Here is an 18,081-nt window from a genome sequence, read left to right on the forward strand (position 1 = left end):
TTAAATTATTTAAGTAATATTTTTGTTGACGTTTTCATGCTTGAAAATTGTTTGTTTGTTTATTTAATATGTTGTTTGTCTTGTCCTCTGTTTGCGTTGGCTATCGCGTTGTGTTGGCCCTCATCTAACCCAAGGCCTGTTCATATACATAAGTATGTATATGTATATATTTATATATAATACATATATGTATCTAAAATGTATATACATATATGTCGTATATATCTCTTTGAATAATTAGTTATAAACGCGCAACATTTTCAGAAATGATAAATATTTGCCAGTCAGTCAAGCTTGAAGACAATAAATTTGATTAAAACAATATTTGAAATGCTTCACAAACAAAGGCTAGAGTAAACTTGAAAGCACAGTTATATCTATATATACATATATACAGTTAGTCAAAACCTTAGTATATATCAATCTGATAATCAATCAACCTCGTGATCTATCAATCTGTTAGGCACTTAATCTGTCAGTCAATCAATTCGGTAGCTCATCAATCTGACCATCAGTACACACGTTTTTAGAGTCAATTAATCAGTATATAGATATATGTACATATATAAAAAATATATATATACATATATATCTCGTATTATCAATATTTTTTATAAATTTTGCAAAATAATTTTGCATACGCAAATCTTATTCAAAAATCCCTTCACTTAGATGACCAGCTCTTTCTCTCTCTCTCTCACTCACACTCTCTCCCCTTACTCTCTCTTTCCCTCTCGGTTAAAAACGCAGCGACCCTGAATGAGTCAAAGCCAAAGGCAAAGCCAAAGCGAAAATCAAAAAGCGAAGGTTGACCGTCGCTTTGTTGTTACTGTTAATTGTTATTAATTTTTTTCTTGGGTTGCTAAAAAACTTGATTTTATATCATGTAGAGCAACGCTCCAATTGGAATGGCTGCAGGTATTGTACGAATGCTAATAAGAATTTGAGATACAGCTTTCTGTGAAATTATGTATATATGCGGATGTATGTATGTATATTTAATGTATGCTAATTACAATGTATGGAGCGCCATAGATCTTTGGCTCACCGGTCATGGCTAAATATACTTAACGTCGTAGATCTCTGACATTGGCTAATCGGTGGCAGAGATCTCTGTCTGGCAATTGTAGCATTTGTATGCGTGTGAGGAGCACAGCAGCAGAATTGCTAAATCCAAGCTCGTGCTGCTGAGCCATTTTCGCTGTGTTCTTGTAGAGTTTCGCTCTCCGAATATTGGAGAATTGCATAATGAATGTGTGAGTGTGCCTGTGTGTGTAAGCAGGCGCGCTTTATCATTAGGCAGCAGCAGCAGCACCAAGAGACTGCGCTGCTTCAAAGCGCGCATCATGTAATGCCCAAATGCGAAACATGTAAAGAAAAGCAACAAGACAAAAAGAAACGCATCAATTATGCAATCAATTGGAGTGAGCGAGATAGCAGCAGCTGCTGCCAGCATATGCTTAACACGCGCTTTACACCATTAACAACAGTTTTTACTACGACTGCCGCTGCTGCTGCTGTTGCTGTTGTTGTTAATATTATAGCTGAGCTACATTTCATTTCATTTCGTTTCGTTTCGTTTCTACTTTTTCTTTACCTACTTATCGCATGCGTGCGTCTGTGTGTGTGCGCGCTACAAACTGTAGCGAAAGCTTTGCTTAAATTGCAATTGAATTTTGCCGCCCAGCATAATAAAAACAACAATTCGTTGCTCAAAAATGTTGCGAAAAATGTAGAAAAAAAAACTGACAAAACATCAGCAGCAACAAGTAAAAAAGTGTAACAAAGTAAATTGATTATGTGACGACAGACAGCAAGCAAACAGAGTGAGATAGAGAGAGAGTGAAAGAGAGAATGCACTGATCACAATGGGGGAATGCCCCTAATTCATATGCTTGAGTGTTGTAAAGTAAGCAATTAACTCGCTGATTGACTGATTGACTGACTGACTAATGTACTGACCAACAGCCTGACGAAATGTAAAGAAAGAGAAAGGGGAAAGGGGACTTAAATGAATTACTCCAGAATGAGTTGGCTATAAAAAAGTGATATAAAACTAAGAAGTGTAAAAAAAAAGCTATAAATAGAGACAGTTAAATGTGGATGGGTGTAGGTGGTAATGCAATATAAGAGAGATATTAGCTGATTGAATAAGTATGTTGGGGAAATTGAGAGAGAGAGAGAGAGAGAGAGAGAGAGTGAGACAGATAAAGGTACAGAAATTAAAAGGATATATGGCAAATCTTATTTAGCGATGAAGAGGAGCTAGGGACATAGTTGGAAATTTGCCAATGCCAACTAACTTTGCCTCTTGGTAAAACGTTTACGAACATAGCACAAAACTGAATTGGAAGCATGAACATGGAATTTACAACCAATTGACATATAGTATATGAGCATAGCTTGTAGTCAGGCAGTAAAACAGAATCCAATTAATTTATGATGCTTCTGTGGGTTGGCGTTGCCACTTAACGTAAAATGGCAACTCTTAACGGTTGTACGTGCCAGCAAGTGGCGTCACTTCAAAATAGATGGGAAATAGATGTGAATTTTGTAGCGCAGCCAGACTAAAGTGAAAAACTAACGGCTCTTTTTTACATACCACTCGAAAAAGGGCCAACAAAAAATTGGTAATTTTATTTGCATTTTGACTTTTGATGCTGTTGGCAGTCATCAATCATATCAGCACGTAGCTGACTTCCGCTGTTTGCCGCCATTTTGTGCGACATTTTCGCTTTTCTTTTGCCTCGCTCTCTCTACATCTCTCTCGCTCTTTCTCTCTCGCTTTCTGTCTGTCTCTCTGACCTTATATGCGCCCATAATTCAATTTAACAAATTAAATTTACAGCGAAATACATAAATTTCACCAGAGAGTGGGCATTACGTAAATGTGAATTATTGACTTTGGCTGAGTGCACGTTAAATCTACTTCAATTACTCGGGTTTAAAGGCAAATTGCATTTTCGCAGCCAACTTCGTGCGGTCGCTGCAGTGGAAAGCCGCAGCCAACGCATTTGCCAGCCAAGTACATTTCAGGCGCAGCTAACTTAACGGGCATGCAGCTGACACGTAGCCGCAGCCAACTTAATGCTTGTTCTTACACTTGTCTAGCGCAGCCAACTTAATGGGAGCAGCAAGCTATGCAGTTGCTCCTTTTTGTATCATTTGAAGCGAAAAGAAGACGATTTAGCTGCTTTTTAACTTCCATTTTTAACATTCATATAGAGCTGATAGAAAATCTCCATTCAAAATTGTAATTTAGGTTATACAGGTTCTGTTTTGTTGTAGCAGAAGCCTCTAGTCTATAGTCCCTCTGTAAGTCTATAATTCTGTTCATCTTACAGTCTAGTCTTTGAGTTCATTGATCCATCCCTCCCTCCGTTCGTCTTTCCGTCTGTCTATCAGTCCGTCCTTCCATCAGTCCGCCCTTCCATGTGCTCAGCTGCTCTTCATTGAAATCTATTTTCCACACTTCCACCAATATTTAGTTCAAATACTCATTAAGTTCATAAAACGTCCTTAGGGTATCTGTTAGTCGTGCATGCCCAACTAGAGCACACATGTTTGTTCATGCATTCGTGTGCATACTCCTGTGAGTGGGCTTTAGAGGCAAATCTGTGCCCCGTTAGCCCTACAATGTGGTTGCTCTCTCTATCTGTCCCTCTCTTTCTCTCTGTCTTTGTCTCTCTCATTGCGAGTCCGGCTGCTGAAAGCGCATTCATTATTATTTGTTTATCATTATTTTTTTTTCGCGCCGCATCGCATTGTTTGCGCTGTTAATATTTGGCGTCTGTCACCAGCCGAAGGACGGCAATAGCAACAACAAGGACATCATCATCATCAGCATCATCATCATCATCATCGTCATCATTATTATGATGCTCTGCATGCACTCCATGCGCCATTTTATTGTCAGTTGTTACTTTTGTTTGCATTTCGCGAATGTCATTGCACTTTTTGTGTTGGGCCAGCCTCACTTCGGGGGGGGGATAGACAAAGCGGGGTGTGGGCGAGGGAAGGGAGAAGGGCTGCCACCTAGGAGCTGACACAAGGGAGCTTCCCTCGTGGCCCACTTCAAATGATTGCAACTACTTATAGTAATTATTATGAAATGGCACAACTTGCGGCAGGTAAAACCGCTCTTTAGTGGTTCCAACTCCGCAAGTAACGGGAATATAATGAGCCAAGTTTAGTTAGAGTCTAGGCTAACAACATTTATTTATCTACATTTTTATTATGTTGCAGAGCTCGTATGGCGCTGATCTGGCCATAAGCATACCCAATAATCCCGGCTTGGACGATGGTGCTTCGTATCGCCTGGACTATAGCCCGCCCTTTGGCTATCCGGAGCCCAATACGACGATTGCCTCGCGGGACATCGGCAACGAGATTCAATTCTCACGCGCGCTGCCTGGCACCAAATACAATTTCTGGCTATATTACACAAATTTTACGCATCACGATTGGCTCACCTGGACGGTGACCATCACAACAGGTGAGTTCATAAGCAATGTTAGCCGCAGGCAAGTGGAACTGGAAAGTTGCAGGCGATTTCAACTGGGAAACTAGAAAGAACAATTACAAAAGATTATTAGAATTTCGTAAGGAATGAGTGAGACAGAGATACCAAATGTCTGCCTTTAATGAGCTGATTATTTAAAAAAAAAAAAAAAAAAAAAAAAAAAAAACCAATTTCCTCCATTTTATACAATAAATAGACAGTCTAAAGCAGAGAGTAGAAAGATAGCTAGCAGAAAGAGAGTTTAGCTTTAAGTCATTGCCATTTAAGATGCTTGGAGCATCAAGCATCGGTGGTTCAGTGGTAGAATGCTCGCCTGCCACGCGGGCGGCCCGGGTTCGATTCCCGGCCGATGCAAACAAATTTTTTTTTTTTTTTTTTTTTTTGGCACTGCCTATGGGTTGTTGATGAGTCAAACTGAGCAGTTCGAAATGCATACGTGAGTCAAATGTAATGTTAGATTAAGAAAAAAGGGGCTTTTCGGCTGACATACAATGTCAGCAATGTATGCCACTCAAAGGCAACATTTTACTGGTCTGTTTCGCGAGTATAACCAATAATATGTATATTATTGCCCGTATATATACATATATCGATTAATTCCAATAATTAAAGTGCCGTTACGTTGAATGCAATCAAAAGAAACACACACTGCTACTCTCCTGCCCCCTCCTCTCGCTGTCCACATTAAAAGCTGTCAAAAGTAGAAAGTGAAAAATCGCTGCGCACAAAAACAAAAACCAGTTGCGCAGCAGCAGTAACAAAATCAAGATGCCATTAACAGAGCGACAGCGACAACCACAAAGAGAGAGAGAGAGAGAGAGAGGCGCGCGCACATTAGCTCTGCGGCTGTTGCTAAAAATAGATACTAGCAGGCAGCGATTAAGTAGTAGCAGAGCAGCTACAGTGGCAGCAGCAGCAGCAGCGGCAGCGGCAGCGGCAGCGAATTGAGCTTTGATCGACAAACATCGCTAGTAGTGTGTTCGCCTGAGATAATTCGGTGGCGTGGGTTCGAACCTAGACAAAAACTTCAACTTGTAACTTTTTATAAATTTAATGAAATTAATTTTATTTTATTTATTTCTTTTTTTTTTTTTTTTTTTTTGTCACTTAATTGCAGCGCCCGACCCGCCATCCAATTTATCCGTACAGGTGCGCAGCGGTAAAAATGCCATCATACTCTGGTCACCGCCCACACAGGGCAGCTATACGGCATTTAAGATCAAGGTGCTGGGCCTATCGGAGGCATCCAATAGCTACAATCGCACTTTCCAGGTGAACGACAATACATTCCAGCACAGTGTCAAGGAGCTGACGCCAGGTGCCACCTACCAGGTGCAGGCCTACACCATATACGATGGCAAGGAGTCTGTGGCCTATACGAGTCGCAACTTTACAACAAGTAAGTGAAATGTTTCCTAATTTCCTAATTTCAATATATTTTCTCATCCGTGGTGTTGGTGCCTAAAATGTAACTAAAACAAACAAAAAACCATATTTCATTCTTCTGCCCTTAACTTGTGTGCTTTTTAACGTAAATGTAACTAAAAAAAAAAAAAAACTAAAACAAGGTCGAAGGACGCGGCATAAAGAATTGCTGGATATCAAAATCCTGAGAGGTAAAGTAAAGCTCACATAACGGTTTCCCACTACTACTGCATGCCAAGTGCATTTCAAGTAACTTTTAGTTGTATTTGTTTTGATCAGTTTCTCTTTTTTTCATGTATAACTAACCTCAAAGCCTGCCTGAATTTCGTTTCTATTTATTTCGTATTTGTCTTTTTTTTTTTTTTTGTCAAAAAAACAACCCTGACCTAGGCGGGGTTCCGTTGGCAATGCTCCAAATTCATTTGGCTAGCCTCAAATTGCAAATATCCCTTTTGCACTCGCCCCCACATCCCACCCCAACGACTCTATCCCTTTCGCTCGCCGAGCCACGCCAAGACCACAACAAAGTGCGACTACACACACACACACACACACACGCTCATGCAAATCTCGTGTGAATCCGTGTGTCGACAAACGCATAACAAATACTACTGCACACACTCACACACACACAAACTTGCATGCATACGTGTGTATGTACACATGTATACGTGCCGTGGTCTGCTCTTCATGTTAATGCCTTGCATGCTCCTGCCATCTGGCAACACTGGCAACATCTCTTGCCTGCTGTTATAATTCCCAATTGGCTTTGCGTGCACAGCAAAAACAGCTTAAGGCAATATTGAGAAGATGGAAATTATTCCCGTATATATGTATAATAGCTAGAAAATAAATTAGTAAATTGAAAAAATAAAATCTGTCATAAAATTTTGTTGAAAATTATATTAATTTTTTTAAAATGGTTTGTGAAATAAATTTTTATTAAATTATTTTTAGGGGTCTAGGTAATACGCTAACTATGGCATAAACGTGTAACTATTATTGTTTATATAATTGTATTGTTTATATACGACAAATTCACATACGTAACACGCTTAATGACGATATTCGGGACAGTTTTTGAGTAACCCTCGTAGTTTTATATTTGATTTTCATAAATTTTTTATCGCATCATCTAAGTAAGAAATATATATCTCTACTTTCTAAGACTAAACAATAACTAATTTGCGAAATGTGTAAACTCGAGTTTTAACCACTGTGCATGTGAACAGCCCATGTCTAGGCAAATATATATACATATATATCTGCAAACAAACATATATCTGCACCCCTATACCCTATGCATATATACTTTAGACGAAATCTGTTGGTCGTATTAACTAACAAATTGCAATTCGTTTGCATTGTTGTTCTTCTTCTTCCACTGTTTGCATCTTATCCTTGCCGTAGAACCAAATACGCCGGGGAAATTTATTGTATGGTTTCGTAATGAGACAACGCTGCTGGTGCTCTGGCAGCCGCCGTATCCGGCTGGGATTTATACGCACTACAAGGTGTCCATAGAGCCGCCCGATGCCAATGACAGTGTGCTCTATGTGGAGAAGGAGGGCGAGCCGCCGGGTCCGGCTCAGGCGGCATTTAAAGGACTCGTCCCTGGACGTGCCTACAACATATCCGTGCAAACAATGTCCGAGGATGAGATCTCATTGCCAACAACAGCACAATATCGAACGGTGCCGTTGCGTCCACTCAATGTCACCTTCGACAAGGACTTCATCACATCGAACTCGTTCCGGGTGCTCTGGGAGGCGCCCAAGGGCGTTTCCGAGTTCGACAAGTATCAGGTGTCCGTTGCCACGACGCGTCGTCAATCGACGGTTGCGCGCAGCAACGAGCCAATCGCCTTCTTCGACTTCCGCGACATTGCCGAGCCGGGCAAAACGTTCAATGTGATTGTGAAGACGGTGTCCGGTAAGGTCACCTCGTGGCCGGCCACTGGCGATGTTACACTGCGGCCGCTACCCGTGCGCAATTTGCGTAGCTTCAACGATGACAAGACCAATACGATGATCATAACGTGGGAGGCGGACCCGGCTAGCACACAGGATGAGTACCGCATTGTGTAAGTAGAGAGAAGATTCTGCTAGACTTAATACTAACCTGCTCTGCCTTAGCTACCATGAGCTGGAGACATTCAATGGGGATACGAGCACCCTGACCACAGACCGCACACGCTTCACCCTCGAAAGTCTTTTGCCGGGTCGCAACTACTCGCTCTCCGTGCAGGCGGTGTCCAAGAAGATGGAATCGAATGAGACGAGCATCTTTGTGGTCACCCGTCCATCGTCGCCCATCATTGAGGATCTGAAGAGCATACGCATGGGCCTCAACATCAGCTGGAAGAGCGATGTCAACTCGAAGCAAGAGCAGTACGAGGTGCTCTACTCACGCAATGGCACCAGCGAAGTGAGCACCCTCATCACCAAGGAGTCCCGCTTGGTCATCAAGAATCTGCAGCCAGGCGCCGGCTATGAGCTCAAGGTCTTTGCCGTCAGCCACGATCTACGCAGCGAGCCGCACGCCTACTTCCAGGCAGTCTGTAAGTATCACAATCACTGAAAAACGATTAAAGATCTTCAATCTCATTGTCCTTTGACAGTTCCCAATCCGCCACGCAACATGACCATCGAAACGGTGCGCAGCAATTCGGTGCTCGTCCATTGGTCGCCGCCAGAGAGCGGAGAGTTCACTGAGTATTCCATACGTTATCGCACGGATAGCGAACAGCAATGGGTGCGATTGCCCAGCGTACGTTCCACGGAGGCCGACATCACGGACATGACCAAGGGCGAGAAGTACACCATCCAGGTGAACACGGTTAGCTTTGGCGTCGAGAGTCCCAATCCCCAGGAGGTGAACACAACTGTGCCACCGAATCCCGTCTCCAATATCATCCAGCTCGTTGACTCGAGAAATATTACACTGGAGTGGCCCAAGCCGGAGGGTCGAGTGGAGTCCTACATTCTTAAATGGTGGCCCACCGATAATCCAACTCGTGTGCAAACCAAAAATGTCTCCGAGAACAAATCGGGTAAGTGCCGAAGAAGGTTGGCTTATAAAAGCTGTAGAAAAGCAAGAGGTACAAGATGGATCCCTCCTTAAGCATAGGAAAGAGCCTATTTTCCGAATTAAAATAGATCTGAAAATAAATTTTATAGTTAAAGATAGTCAACACAGAAAGCTTTTCAATGTACAAAGCAAAGACTTTATAGTACTAATCAGAATCCTTTTTCTCTCCCCCCGCACCCCCACAGCTGATGACTTGTCCACTGTACGGGTGTTGATTGGCGACCTAATGCCGGGTGTACAATACAAATTTGATATACAGACGACATCGTATGGCATACTGTCGGGCATAACGAGCCTCTATCCGCGCACCATGCCCCTCATCCAGTCCGATGTGGTAGTGGCCAATGGGGAGAAAGAGGATGAGCGAGATACGATAACGTTGAGCTATACACCGACCCCTCAGTCCTCGTCCAAATTCGATATCTATCGCTTCTCGCTGGGCGATTCGGAGATCAAGGAGAAGGAGAAGCTGGCCAACGATACGGATCGCAAGGTTACCTTCACCGGTCTGGTGCCGGGACGCCTCTACAACATCACCGTCTGGACGGTGAGCGGAGGCGTTGCCAGTTTGCCGATACAGCGACAGGATCGCCTCTATCCGGAGCCCATAACACAGCTGCATGCGACAAATATTACGGATACGGAAATATCGCTGCGCTGGGATCTGCCCAAGGGCGAGTACAACGACTTTGACATCGCCTACCTGACAGCCGACAATGTGCTGGCTCAGAATATGACCACGCGCAATGAGATCACCATCAGCGACCTACGTCCGCATCGCAACTATACATTCACCGTAGTCGTGCGCTCCGGCACGGAGTCCTCAGTTCTACGTAGTAGTGCTCCGCTCTCCGCCAGCTTTACGACGAACGAAGCTGTGCCAGGGCGCGTCGAGCGCTTCCATCCGATGGACGTGCAGCCGAGTGAGATCAACTTTGAGTGGTCGCTGCCGTCGAGCGAGGCGAACGGCATCATTCGGCAGTTCTCGATTGCGTACACGAACATCAACAATCAGACGGATTCGGGTGTGCAGGACTTCGATTCGGAGGAGTCCTTTGGCGTTATCCGCAACCTGAAGCCCGGCGAGACTTACGTATTTAAGATTCAAGCAAAGACGGCTGTGGGCTACGGCCCGGAACGAGAATACAAGCAAACGATGCCCATTCTGGCGCCACCACGTCCCGCCACCCAGGTGGTGCCCACCGAGGTGTATCGCAGCTCATCGACCATACAAATCCGATTCCGAAAGAACTACTTCTCCGATCAGAATGGACAGGTGCGCATGTACACGATCATCGTGGCCGAGGATGATACAAAGAATGCATCCGGCCTGGAGATGCCCAGCTGGATGGATGTACAGTCCTATAGCGTCTGGTTGCCCTACCAGGCCATCGATCCGTATTACCCATTCGAGAACCGTTCCGTCGAGGACTTTACCATCGGCACCGAGAACTGTGACAATCACAAGCTCGGCTATTGCAACGGGCCCCTCAAATCGGGTACCACCTATCGGGTCAAGGTGCGCGCCTTCACCGGCCCCGACAAGTTCACGGACACCGCCTACAGTTTCCCCATACAAACAGGTGAGACGTTGCTCACGTATCTATGTAGAGCTCACTTCTTTCATTCCCCGAACTAACTCGTAAGACCTTAATTAAAGTAAAATGAATGCTCAATGATTGATTGACAGCAGTATTGAGTGACTGATCGATTGAATGGGCGACTAAGAGACAAAAAGACTGATTGAAATTGATTGAATGCTTGTTTGACGAGCTAACTGATGAATAAATCGACTGACTGATAGATGGAGTGATTGACTTACAAACTCATTGAATGACTTATTGATTGCTGGTGTAGTTGACTGACAGATTGACCAAGTCATCATTGATTGACTGCCTGACTCACTGACTGATTGACTAAGCTGTTGATTGATCGATTGAGTGAGTGATTTATTAAAAGACTTATTGACTGATTGCTGACAGATTGACCAATTGATTGACTGACAGATTGAGTGATTGACTCCCTTACTCAGAGAGTAATTGAGTACAGATTGACTGATAGATTGATAGATTGACATATTCATTAATTGACACACAATACTCAAGTTATTGAGCAATACATGAAATGACTCATTGAATCATTGACTGACTGACTGATTATTGATTGACTGATTCATTCATACATAATAAATAACTAATCCAACTGCAACTTATATTTAATCCGATTCTAATCCATGTCTTGCCTACGGCATGCTCTATAATCATATTTATAGAGCTGCTGAGCTCACCGGGTAAGCCGTCATCCAGGATAAATCAATTCAACTGCTATTGAATGTAACTAATCCAATCTCTTTCTTTTTCACGCGATCTCGCTGTCCCGCTCTTTGCAGACCAAGGCAACTCGACGGTTATTGTGGCCATCACCGTGCCCCTGACGATCATCGTTGTGCTGCTCTTCACGGTGCTGTTCTACAAGAGACGTCGCAACAATTGCCGCAAGACCACAAAGGACTCGCGGGCCAATGATAATATGTCCCTGCCGGACAGCGTCATCGAACAGAATCGTCCCATTCTGATCAAGAACTTTGCGGAGCACTACCGCCTCATGTCGGCCGACTCGGACTTCCGTTTCAGCGAGGAGTTCGAGGAACTGAAGCATGTCGGCCGGGACCAGCCCTGCACATTCGCCGACCTGCCCTGCAATCGGCCAAAGAATCGCTTCACCAATATTCTGCCCTACGATCACTCGCGCTTCAAGCTGCAGCCCGTCGACGACGACGAGGGCTCTGACTACATCAATGCCAACTATGTGCCCGGTCACAATTCGCCACGCGAATTCATTGTCACCCAGGGGCCGTTGCACTCCACACGCGACGACTTCTGGCGCATGTGCTGGGAGAGCAACTCCCGGGCGATTGTGATGCTCACCCGCTGCTTCGAGAAGGGCCGCGAGAAGTGCGATCAGTACTGGCCCAACGATACGGTGCCCGTCTTCTATGGCGACATCAAGGTCCAAATACTCAACGATAGCCACTACGCTGACTGGGTGATGACCGAGTTTATGCTGTGTCGAGTAAGTAGCCTCAGCTTCCGTCTAGCCCCTCCTTGAAGTTCACTTGACTGTGATTCATACATCGAATTGATCTTTCACTCTACCAAGGGATGCCTCGGTGCTCTGCTCCATCTGTATCTCTCTGCCTCTCTCACTCTCCCACTCTCTCTCTCTTTCTTCAGCTCTGACTATCTTTACGACACTTCCTACATTCACCTTACCAAGGGATCCCTCGACATTTCCTATATTCACTTTTCCATGAGATCCGTCGTAGCTCTTCTCCCTTCTCTCCCTCTCGCATCAGTTCTGACAGTCTTTGCGACACTTCCTAAATTCACCTTACCAAGGGATCCCTCGAAGCTCTGTTCCCTTCTCTCTCTGTCTTCAGTTCTGACTCTCCTTCGACATTTCCTATATTCACTTTTCCATGAGATCCGTCGTAGCTCTTCTCCCTTCTCTCCCTCTCGCATCAGTTCTGACAGTCTTTGCGACACTTCCTACATTCACCTTACCTAGGGATCCCTCAGGGCTCCGTTCCCTTCTCTCTCTGTCTTCAGTTCTGACTCTCCTTCGACATTTTCTATATTCACTTTTCCATGAGATCCGTCGTAGCTCTTCTCCCTTCTCTCCCTCTCGCATCAGTTCTGACTGTCTTTGCGACACTTCCTACATTCAAGGGATCCCTCGGTGCTCTTCCTACATTCTGGCCCTACTCTTCACTATATAACAACTCTAGCTTTTATATGCCACTCACCCCTCTCTCTCTCTCTCTCTCACCTACAGGGCAGTGAACAGCGCATCTTGCGGCACTTCCACTTCATCACATGGCCTGACTTTGGTGTACCCAATCCTCCCCAGACGCTCGTCCGTTTCGTTCGGGCATTCCGAGATCGAATCGGCGCCGAGCAGCGTCCCATTTTGGTGCACTGCAGCGCTGGCGTTGGCAGATCCGGCACCTTTATCACACTGGATCGCATACTGCAGCAGATCAATACGTCCGACTATGTGGACATCTTTGGCATAGTCTATGCCATGCGCAAGGGTAAGACCACATAGCAACTCTCTCACTCAGCTCCCAGCTAATCCAACTCCAATCCAATTGTGCAGAGCGCGTCTGGATGGTGCAAACGGAGCAGCAGTACATCTGCATACATCAGTGCCTGCTGGCGGTGCTCGAGGGCAAGGAGAACATTGTGGGACCGGCCCGTGTCATGGACGACAACGAGGGCTTCGAAGGTAGGTGCGGCGATTCACGTAGGACCCGTTGTTGCCTGGTGCTGGGCCGCTCGTTGCGAAACGCCTCGTTTCTTTTAACACTAACCCACAAATGCTGCACAGACTTTGTGCTTAGTTTGTTTATTGGAAATACTCTGCTCACAAGTGTGAGCAAATGTGTGCTAGAACGTGAAGGGCACGACTTGCAGATACCCTGTAATCGAAGAAATATATCACAGAAGTCAATCGATGTGATATTGAATTGAGAGAATAATTTGACATATCCCACTATTGAGCATAGACAATATATCCGCTATAGATAGGCACAATAAGCACTATGCTTGTGTTATCGATATGTATCGATTGTAAGCCCAGCTTTTACAGCCTATCGTACAGATTTGATGAGCACAAGCTTTTCATTTCTGGTCTATATGAATGGGTTTTGGGCAATAGAAAAGTAAATAAAGCTATACGATATAGATAGATCGATAAATATCTATTTTAATCCATTGATTTATAGAAGAGATGAGTCAGAGGATTTAAAAGTTTGATGTTATACAATCAGTATTTTCTTTTTTAATATTCAATAAAACATTGATAGCACGTGCATCGATAAATATCGATGTCAAAGCTCGATTTCCATGACGATTTTAAGTGCTATATGTACAAGCAATGCTGATTTATGATTATTCATTGTCATTTTTTAGCAAACTATTGTGGGCTTCTTCTGTATACGTAAAATCGATAATTATCGATACAATGCTGATGCAACTATGAGCTCTTTAGCAGCTTTTAATAAGAATCTCTAAGAAGAAACCTACGTTTTTGGCATACAAACTATCAGGAAATATAGAAAATTGCAGCGTTTTGGGCCAATCGAAAAATATCGATTAACAGCATAGCCTCGAAATAGCACTTAATCTGCTTAATATGACAAATAGAAGAATTGAGAGCAAACTGAAAAGTGTTTATAGGGTATCTACTAGTCGTGCACACTCCGCACGTGAGCAGAGTTCATTTTAAACACATTTTGGTGCTGGGTTCGGTGACATGACTAACAAAAATGCAAATTTCTTCTAACACACACGCACACACACACACACATACACACAAACACATTGACACATACACACTCACACACACACACACCAAATATGGCATATGCGTGTGTATGTGTGTGTAAGTAGGCGGAGATGGTCAACTGGATGAGCATGGCGCCATATTGGCGACCATCGAGGAGCAACTGCACCACCAACTGGAGGCAATCGATGACGAGAACGCGGCGATCCACCACGACGAACAGCAGCCGCTGACGAGCAGCAGCTTCGGGAACACCAGCAACGGGCTGGGCTTGGGGCTGGGATTGGGCTTGGGCTTGGGCATGGGCATGGGCATGGGCATGGGTCTCGGGTCCAACTCGATGAGCTCGTTCGGCATCGATGCGCCGGACAGATGACATTCGGCGGTTGTCAACCAGAGCGATAACAACAACTCGGTGGTTATCGTGCTGGTTGACAACAAGCCCAGCTCGATGATCTGCAAGGAGGGCAGCCGCGTGGACATCGACTCCAAGGAGGGTATGCAATCGCAGCAGGCTGCAGCGCCCATCATGACCAGTTCGCTGCCGCCGAATGGCTACAATACGCTCCAGCATCGTCGCAAATCCCAATTGATCACGTTCAGCGCCAGCTCCAGCGACATCAAGAACAGCCTCAGCCATGAGCTGATCACGGCCAGCGGTCGACTTAGCTATGCCGAGGAGCAGCAGCAGCCGGCGGCTCCTGCCACGCCCACTGCATCAACTCCCACTGCTGAGCAGGAAGTCTATAGCAGGCGTTCGCTAGAGATGGGCGAGGAGCTCGCACTGCAGCTGGAGGAGGACGAGGAGGGGGAGGAGGCGGAGGCGGAGGAGCAGGCCCAGGAGGCGGTAGAGCAACAGCAACACCAACAACAACAGCAGGCTGAAGAGGACGACGAGGAGGTGGAGGACGGCCTAGTTGTTGAGGATGTGGAAGATGTGCTCTACATGCACGACGAGTTCGAGACGCACATCGACGCCAAGTCGAACAACGCCAACGACGACAGCGGCGGCGGCAGCTACGAGGACTCCCACGCGCTGCACAGCTCGCTGGGCGGCAGCAATCGGAATAGCCTGGAGAAGGACGACGACGACATCGAGGTGGATGTGATTAGCACCGATGTCAGCTGCTACGATCAGCTGCTGGGCAGCAGCTGCAACACGCGCCACGGCGACGACGACGATCTGGCAACGCTAATCGGCGACAACGATCACCTGGTCAAGGGGCAAAAGGGCCATGCTGCCGCGACAACAGCTGCTAACGGTGGTGCTGGTGGTGTCGGTAATGGGTTGGGTACTGCCCTGCCCGGTGGGCATGGCAGCATGGGCGGCATGGGCGGCGGCGCAGCAGCGGCTGCTCTGGGCAAATGCGCTTTGGAGCCGGGCTCGAATGTTGGCAATGGCAATGGCGGCATCATCTATGCCAATCCATTTATGGGTTTGTAATACGCTCTCTCTCTCTCTCTCTCTCTCTATCTCTAGCTTAATACCTCTTTCTCTCTCTCTCGCTCTGTCTCTCAGTCTATCTCGCTCTTGCATGCTTAACACACTTAAAGCTAACTCTTTCGGCTGCATGTTTCACGTTGTATTTGTTGTTATTATTATTATTGTTGTTGTTGTTGTTTTTATCGTTGCATGTTACCTTGTTTTATTAATTTTGTTGTAATACCCTTGCTGCAGGCTATATGAGCTTTGCCACTCATTATTTTGAATCTATTATATTATATATATTATATAAGTATATATATTTCAATTTCAAGTCATTTTCATCTCTTTTGAGTTCCTGATGAAGTGTATTGTTATAGTCGGTGTTAGCCGTACTTTTTGCTGTCTTAAGCTAGACAATTTTGCGTATATGCAACACCAAAAAGCAAATGTGCATAGATTTCAAGAATTTCAAGTTAGTCCGTATAGACGAATGGACGGACAGTCGAGCGGACGGACAGACAAATAGACAGACAAGCAGATAGGCAGACAAGCAGACAAAGGGACGAGGAAACGGACGAACAAACGGACGGACAGACAGACAAATAGACAGACGTACAGATAGGCAGCAGTACAATCGGACGGACGAACCAACGGATAGACGAACGGACGGACAGGCAGATGAACGGACAGACAAGCAGAAGTTCAATCAGACAAAGGAACAAACGAATAGATGGAAGGACAGGCAGAAAAACGGACGGACAGAGAAATAGAAGTACAAATGAACGGACGAACAGACGGATAAACGGAGGGACAGACGGATAGTCGGATAAGCGGACATACAAGCAGAAGTTCAATGAGAGAGGAACAAACGGACAGATAGAAGGACAGGCAGATAAACGGACGGGAGGAGAAGTAGAAGTACAAATGAACGGACGAACAGACAGATAAACGGACGGACAGACGGATAGTCGCATGAACGGACAGACAAACAGAAGTTCAATGAGACGGACGAACAAACGAACAGATCGAAAGACAGACGGACGGACAGGCAGACAGACAAGTAAAAGTACAGACGAACGGGCGAAAGTACGGCCAAGCACACGTACAAGTAACTAATATAGTTAAGATCGACTGCCGCTATTGTCCCGCTTCATAGACTATATATGTAGAGAAAGCCAAGAATCAAAGCTGAGCTCATAGCTAAAGTTATAAATCTAGGGGCGTGGCAAGTCGTAATACGTATACATATAGAGAGTGCAGCCTAAACTGTTAGTGCGAGTATTATGCAGTCAGTCAAGCCCGACTTAGCATAGACAACCATTCATTAGCCATTCTTAAGCCAAAGTGATCCTAGATAACAGATATATCTACACATATATTATTACACATCGCTCTGTCTGCAAGGGTATTTGAGCTTCGGTCTGACGAAGCCGTTTTTATGTTTTTGCTTGCTCCATTGAAATGATAATTAGATAACAAATGCTAATATTAGATAATGCTTGCAGATGACGAGGGCATTGCGGAATCGGGCATGTGAGCTGAACGATTGACGATTGACACAATAGCCACGCCCACAACTGCAACACCACCTACCCCCACGCCCACCTGCAACCGAAACGTAGAAGCAATGCGATGAATCCGATGTGGCAAACTAAATAATTAAATTTTTACTTAAGATCAACTCGATAAGTAACGCTTGATATTATGCTATCGATATAGCCCATATATATATATATATATATACATACATATGAGTATGTATGTAAGTATATCGTATGTGGTACGACTTGCCTGGATTGGAGCACTTTTTCTATATATATGTATGTATATGTGAGAAAAAAAAACAATTTTTTTTTAGAGAAAAATTGCTTTGCAGAACGATTTCAAAGTCGAAGAGCTATATACATATATAGATATATATAGAGGTATATGTACGTATGTATGTGGTAAGGCGTTGCAAATTTTCTTCCAAATACAATACTATATACCCTTTATATATAGATACAATATACATATATATCAATCCAATCCTGTCTCGTCTTGTACTCTGTAAACGCTGCTAATGGAAACTACCGATATTATTATTATTATTATTATTATTATTACTATTATAAAACTAATTGTCAAAACAAAAGAAATGAAAACGAAAAACAACTTATTTTTATCGCTAGCCACAATTTTTTTGTAAACATATACATATATATACCTACATATATATAAATCTATATGTAACTTCCAATTTTTTGTACACTAAATGTTAGTTGAAGACGAA

The 18,081-nt window shown here is 44.5% G+C and overlaps 1 protein-coding gene and 1 non-coding gene across 4 annotated transcripts in view; both read left to right on the forward strand.

Moving 5' to 3' along the window:
• LOC6585407 (tyrosine-protein phosphatase 10D) overlaps positions 1–17,789 on the forward strand; it is a 68,371-nt gene extending 50,582 nt beyond the window's left edge. The window contains exons 3-14 of one of the 3 annotated variants that reach the window (XM_032732723.2): positions 4,246–4,495; positions 5,640–5,921; positions 6,091–6,138; positions 7,358–8,030; positions 8,083–8,507; positions 8,568–8,999; positions 9,223–10,620; positions 11,310–11,327; positions 11,427–12,109; positions 12,872–13,130; positions 13,196–13,324; positions 17,315–17,789. In XM_032732723.2, coding sequence (XP_032588614.1) covers positions 4,246–4,495; positions 5,640–5,921; positions 6,091–6,138; positions 7,358–8,030; positions 8,083–8,507; positions 8,568–8,999; positions 9,223–10,620; positions 11,310–11,327; positions 11,427–12,109; positions 12,872–13,130; positions 13,196–13,324; positions 17,315–17,346 — 4,629 coding nt within the window. In that variant the 3' untranslated portion in view covers positions 17,347–17,789. Of the gene's footprint in view, positions 1–4,245; positions 4,496–5,639; positions 5,922–6,090; positions 6,139–7,357; positions 8,031–8,082; positions 8,508–8,567; positions 9,000–9,222; positions 10,621–11,309; positions 11,328–11,426; positions 12,110–12,871; positions 13,131–13,195; positions 13,325–14,490; positions 14,786–17,314 lie in introns of those variants that run through there. The other 2 variants (XM_032732722.2, XM_032732725.2) reach the window with 2 other exon arrangements.
• On the forward strand, positions 4,806–4,876 carry Trnag-gcc. Its single transcript has one exon. It is a non-coding gene; the product is annotated as a tRNA-Gly (tRNA).
• Positions 17,790–18,081: the final 292 nt, after the last annotated feature.

This window comes from Drosophila mojavensis, unplaced genomic scaffold (genome assembly GCF_018153725.1).
Source record: "Drosophila mojavensis isolate 15081-1352.22 unplaced genomic scaffold, ASM1815372v1 contig_136, whole genome shotgun sequence".
NCBI lineage: Eukaryota > Metazoa > Arthropoda > Insecta > Diptera > Drosophilidae > Drosophila > Drosophila mojavensis.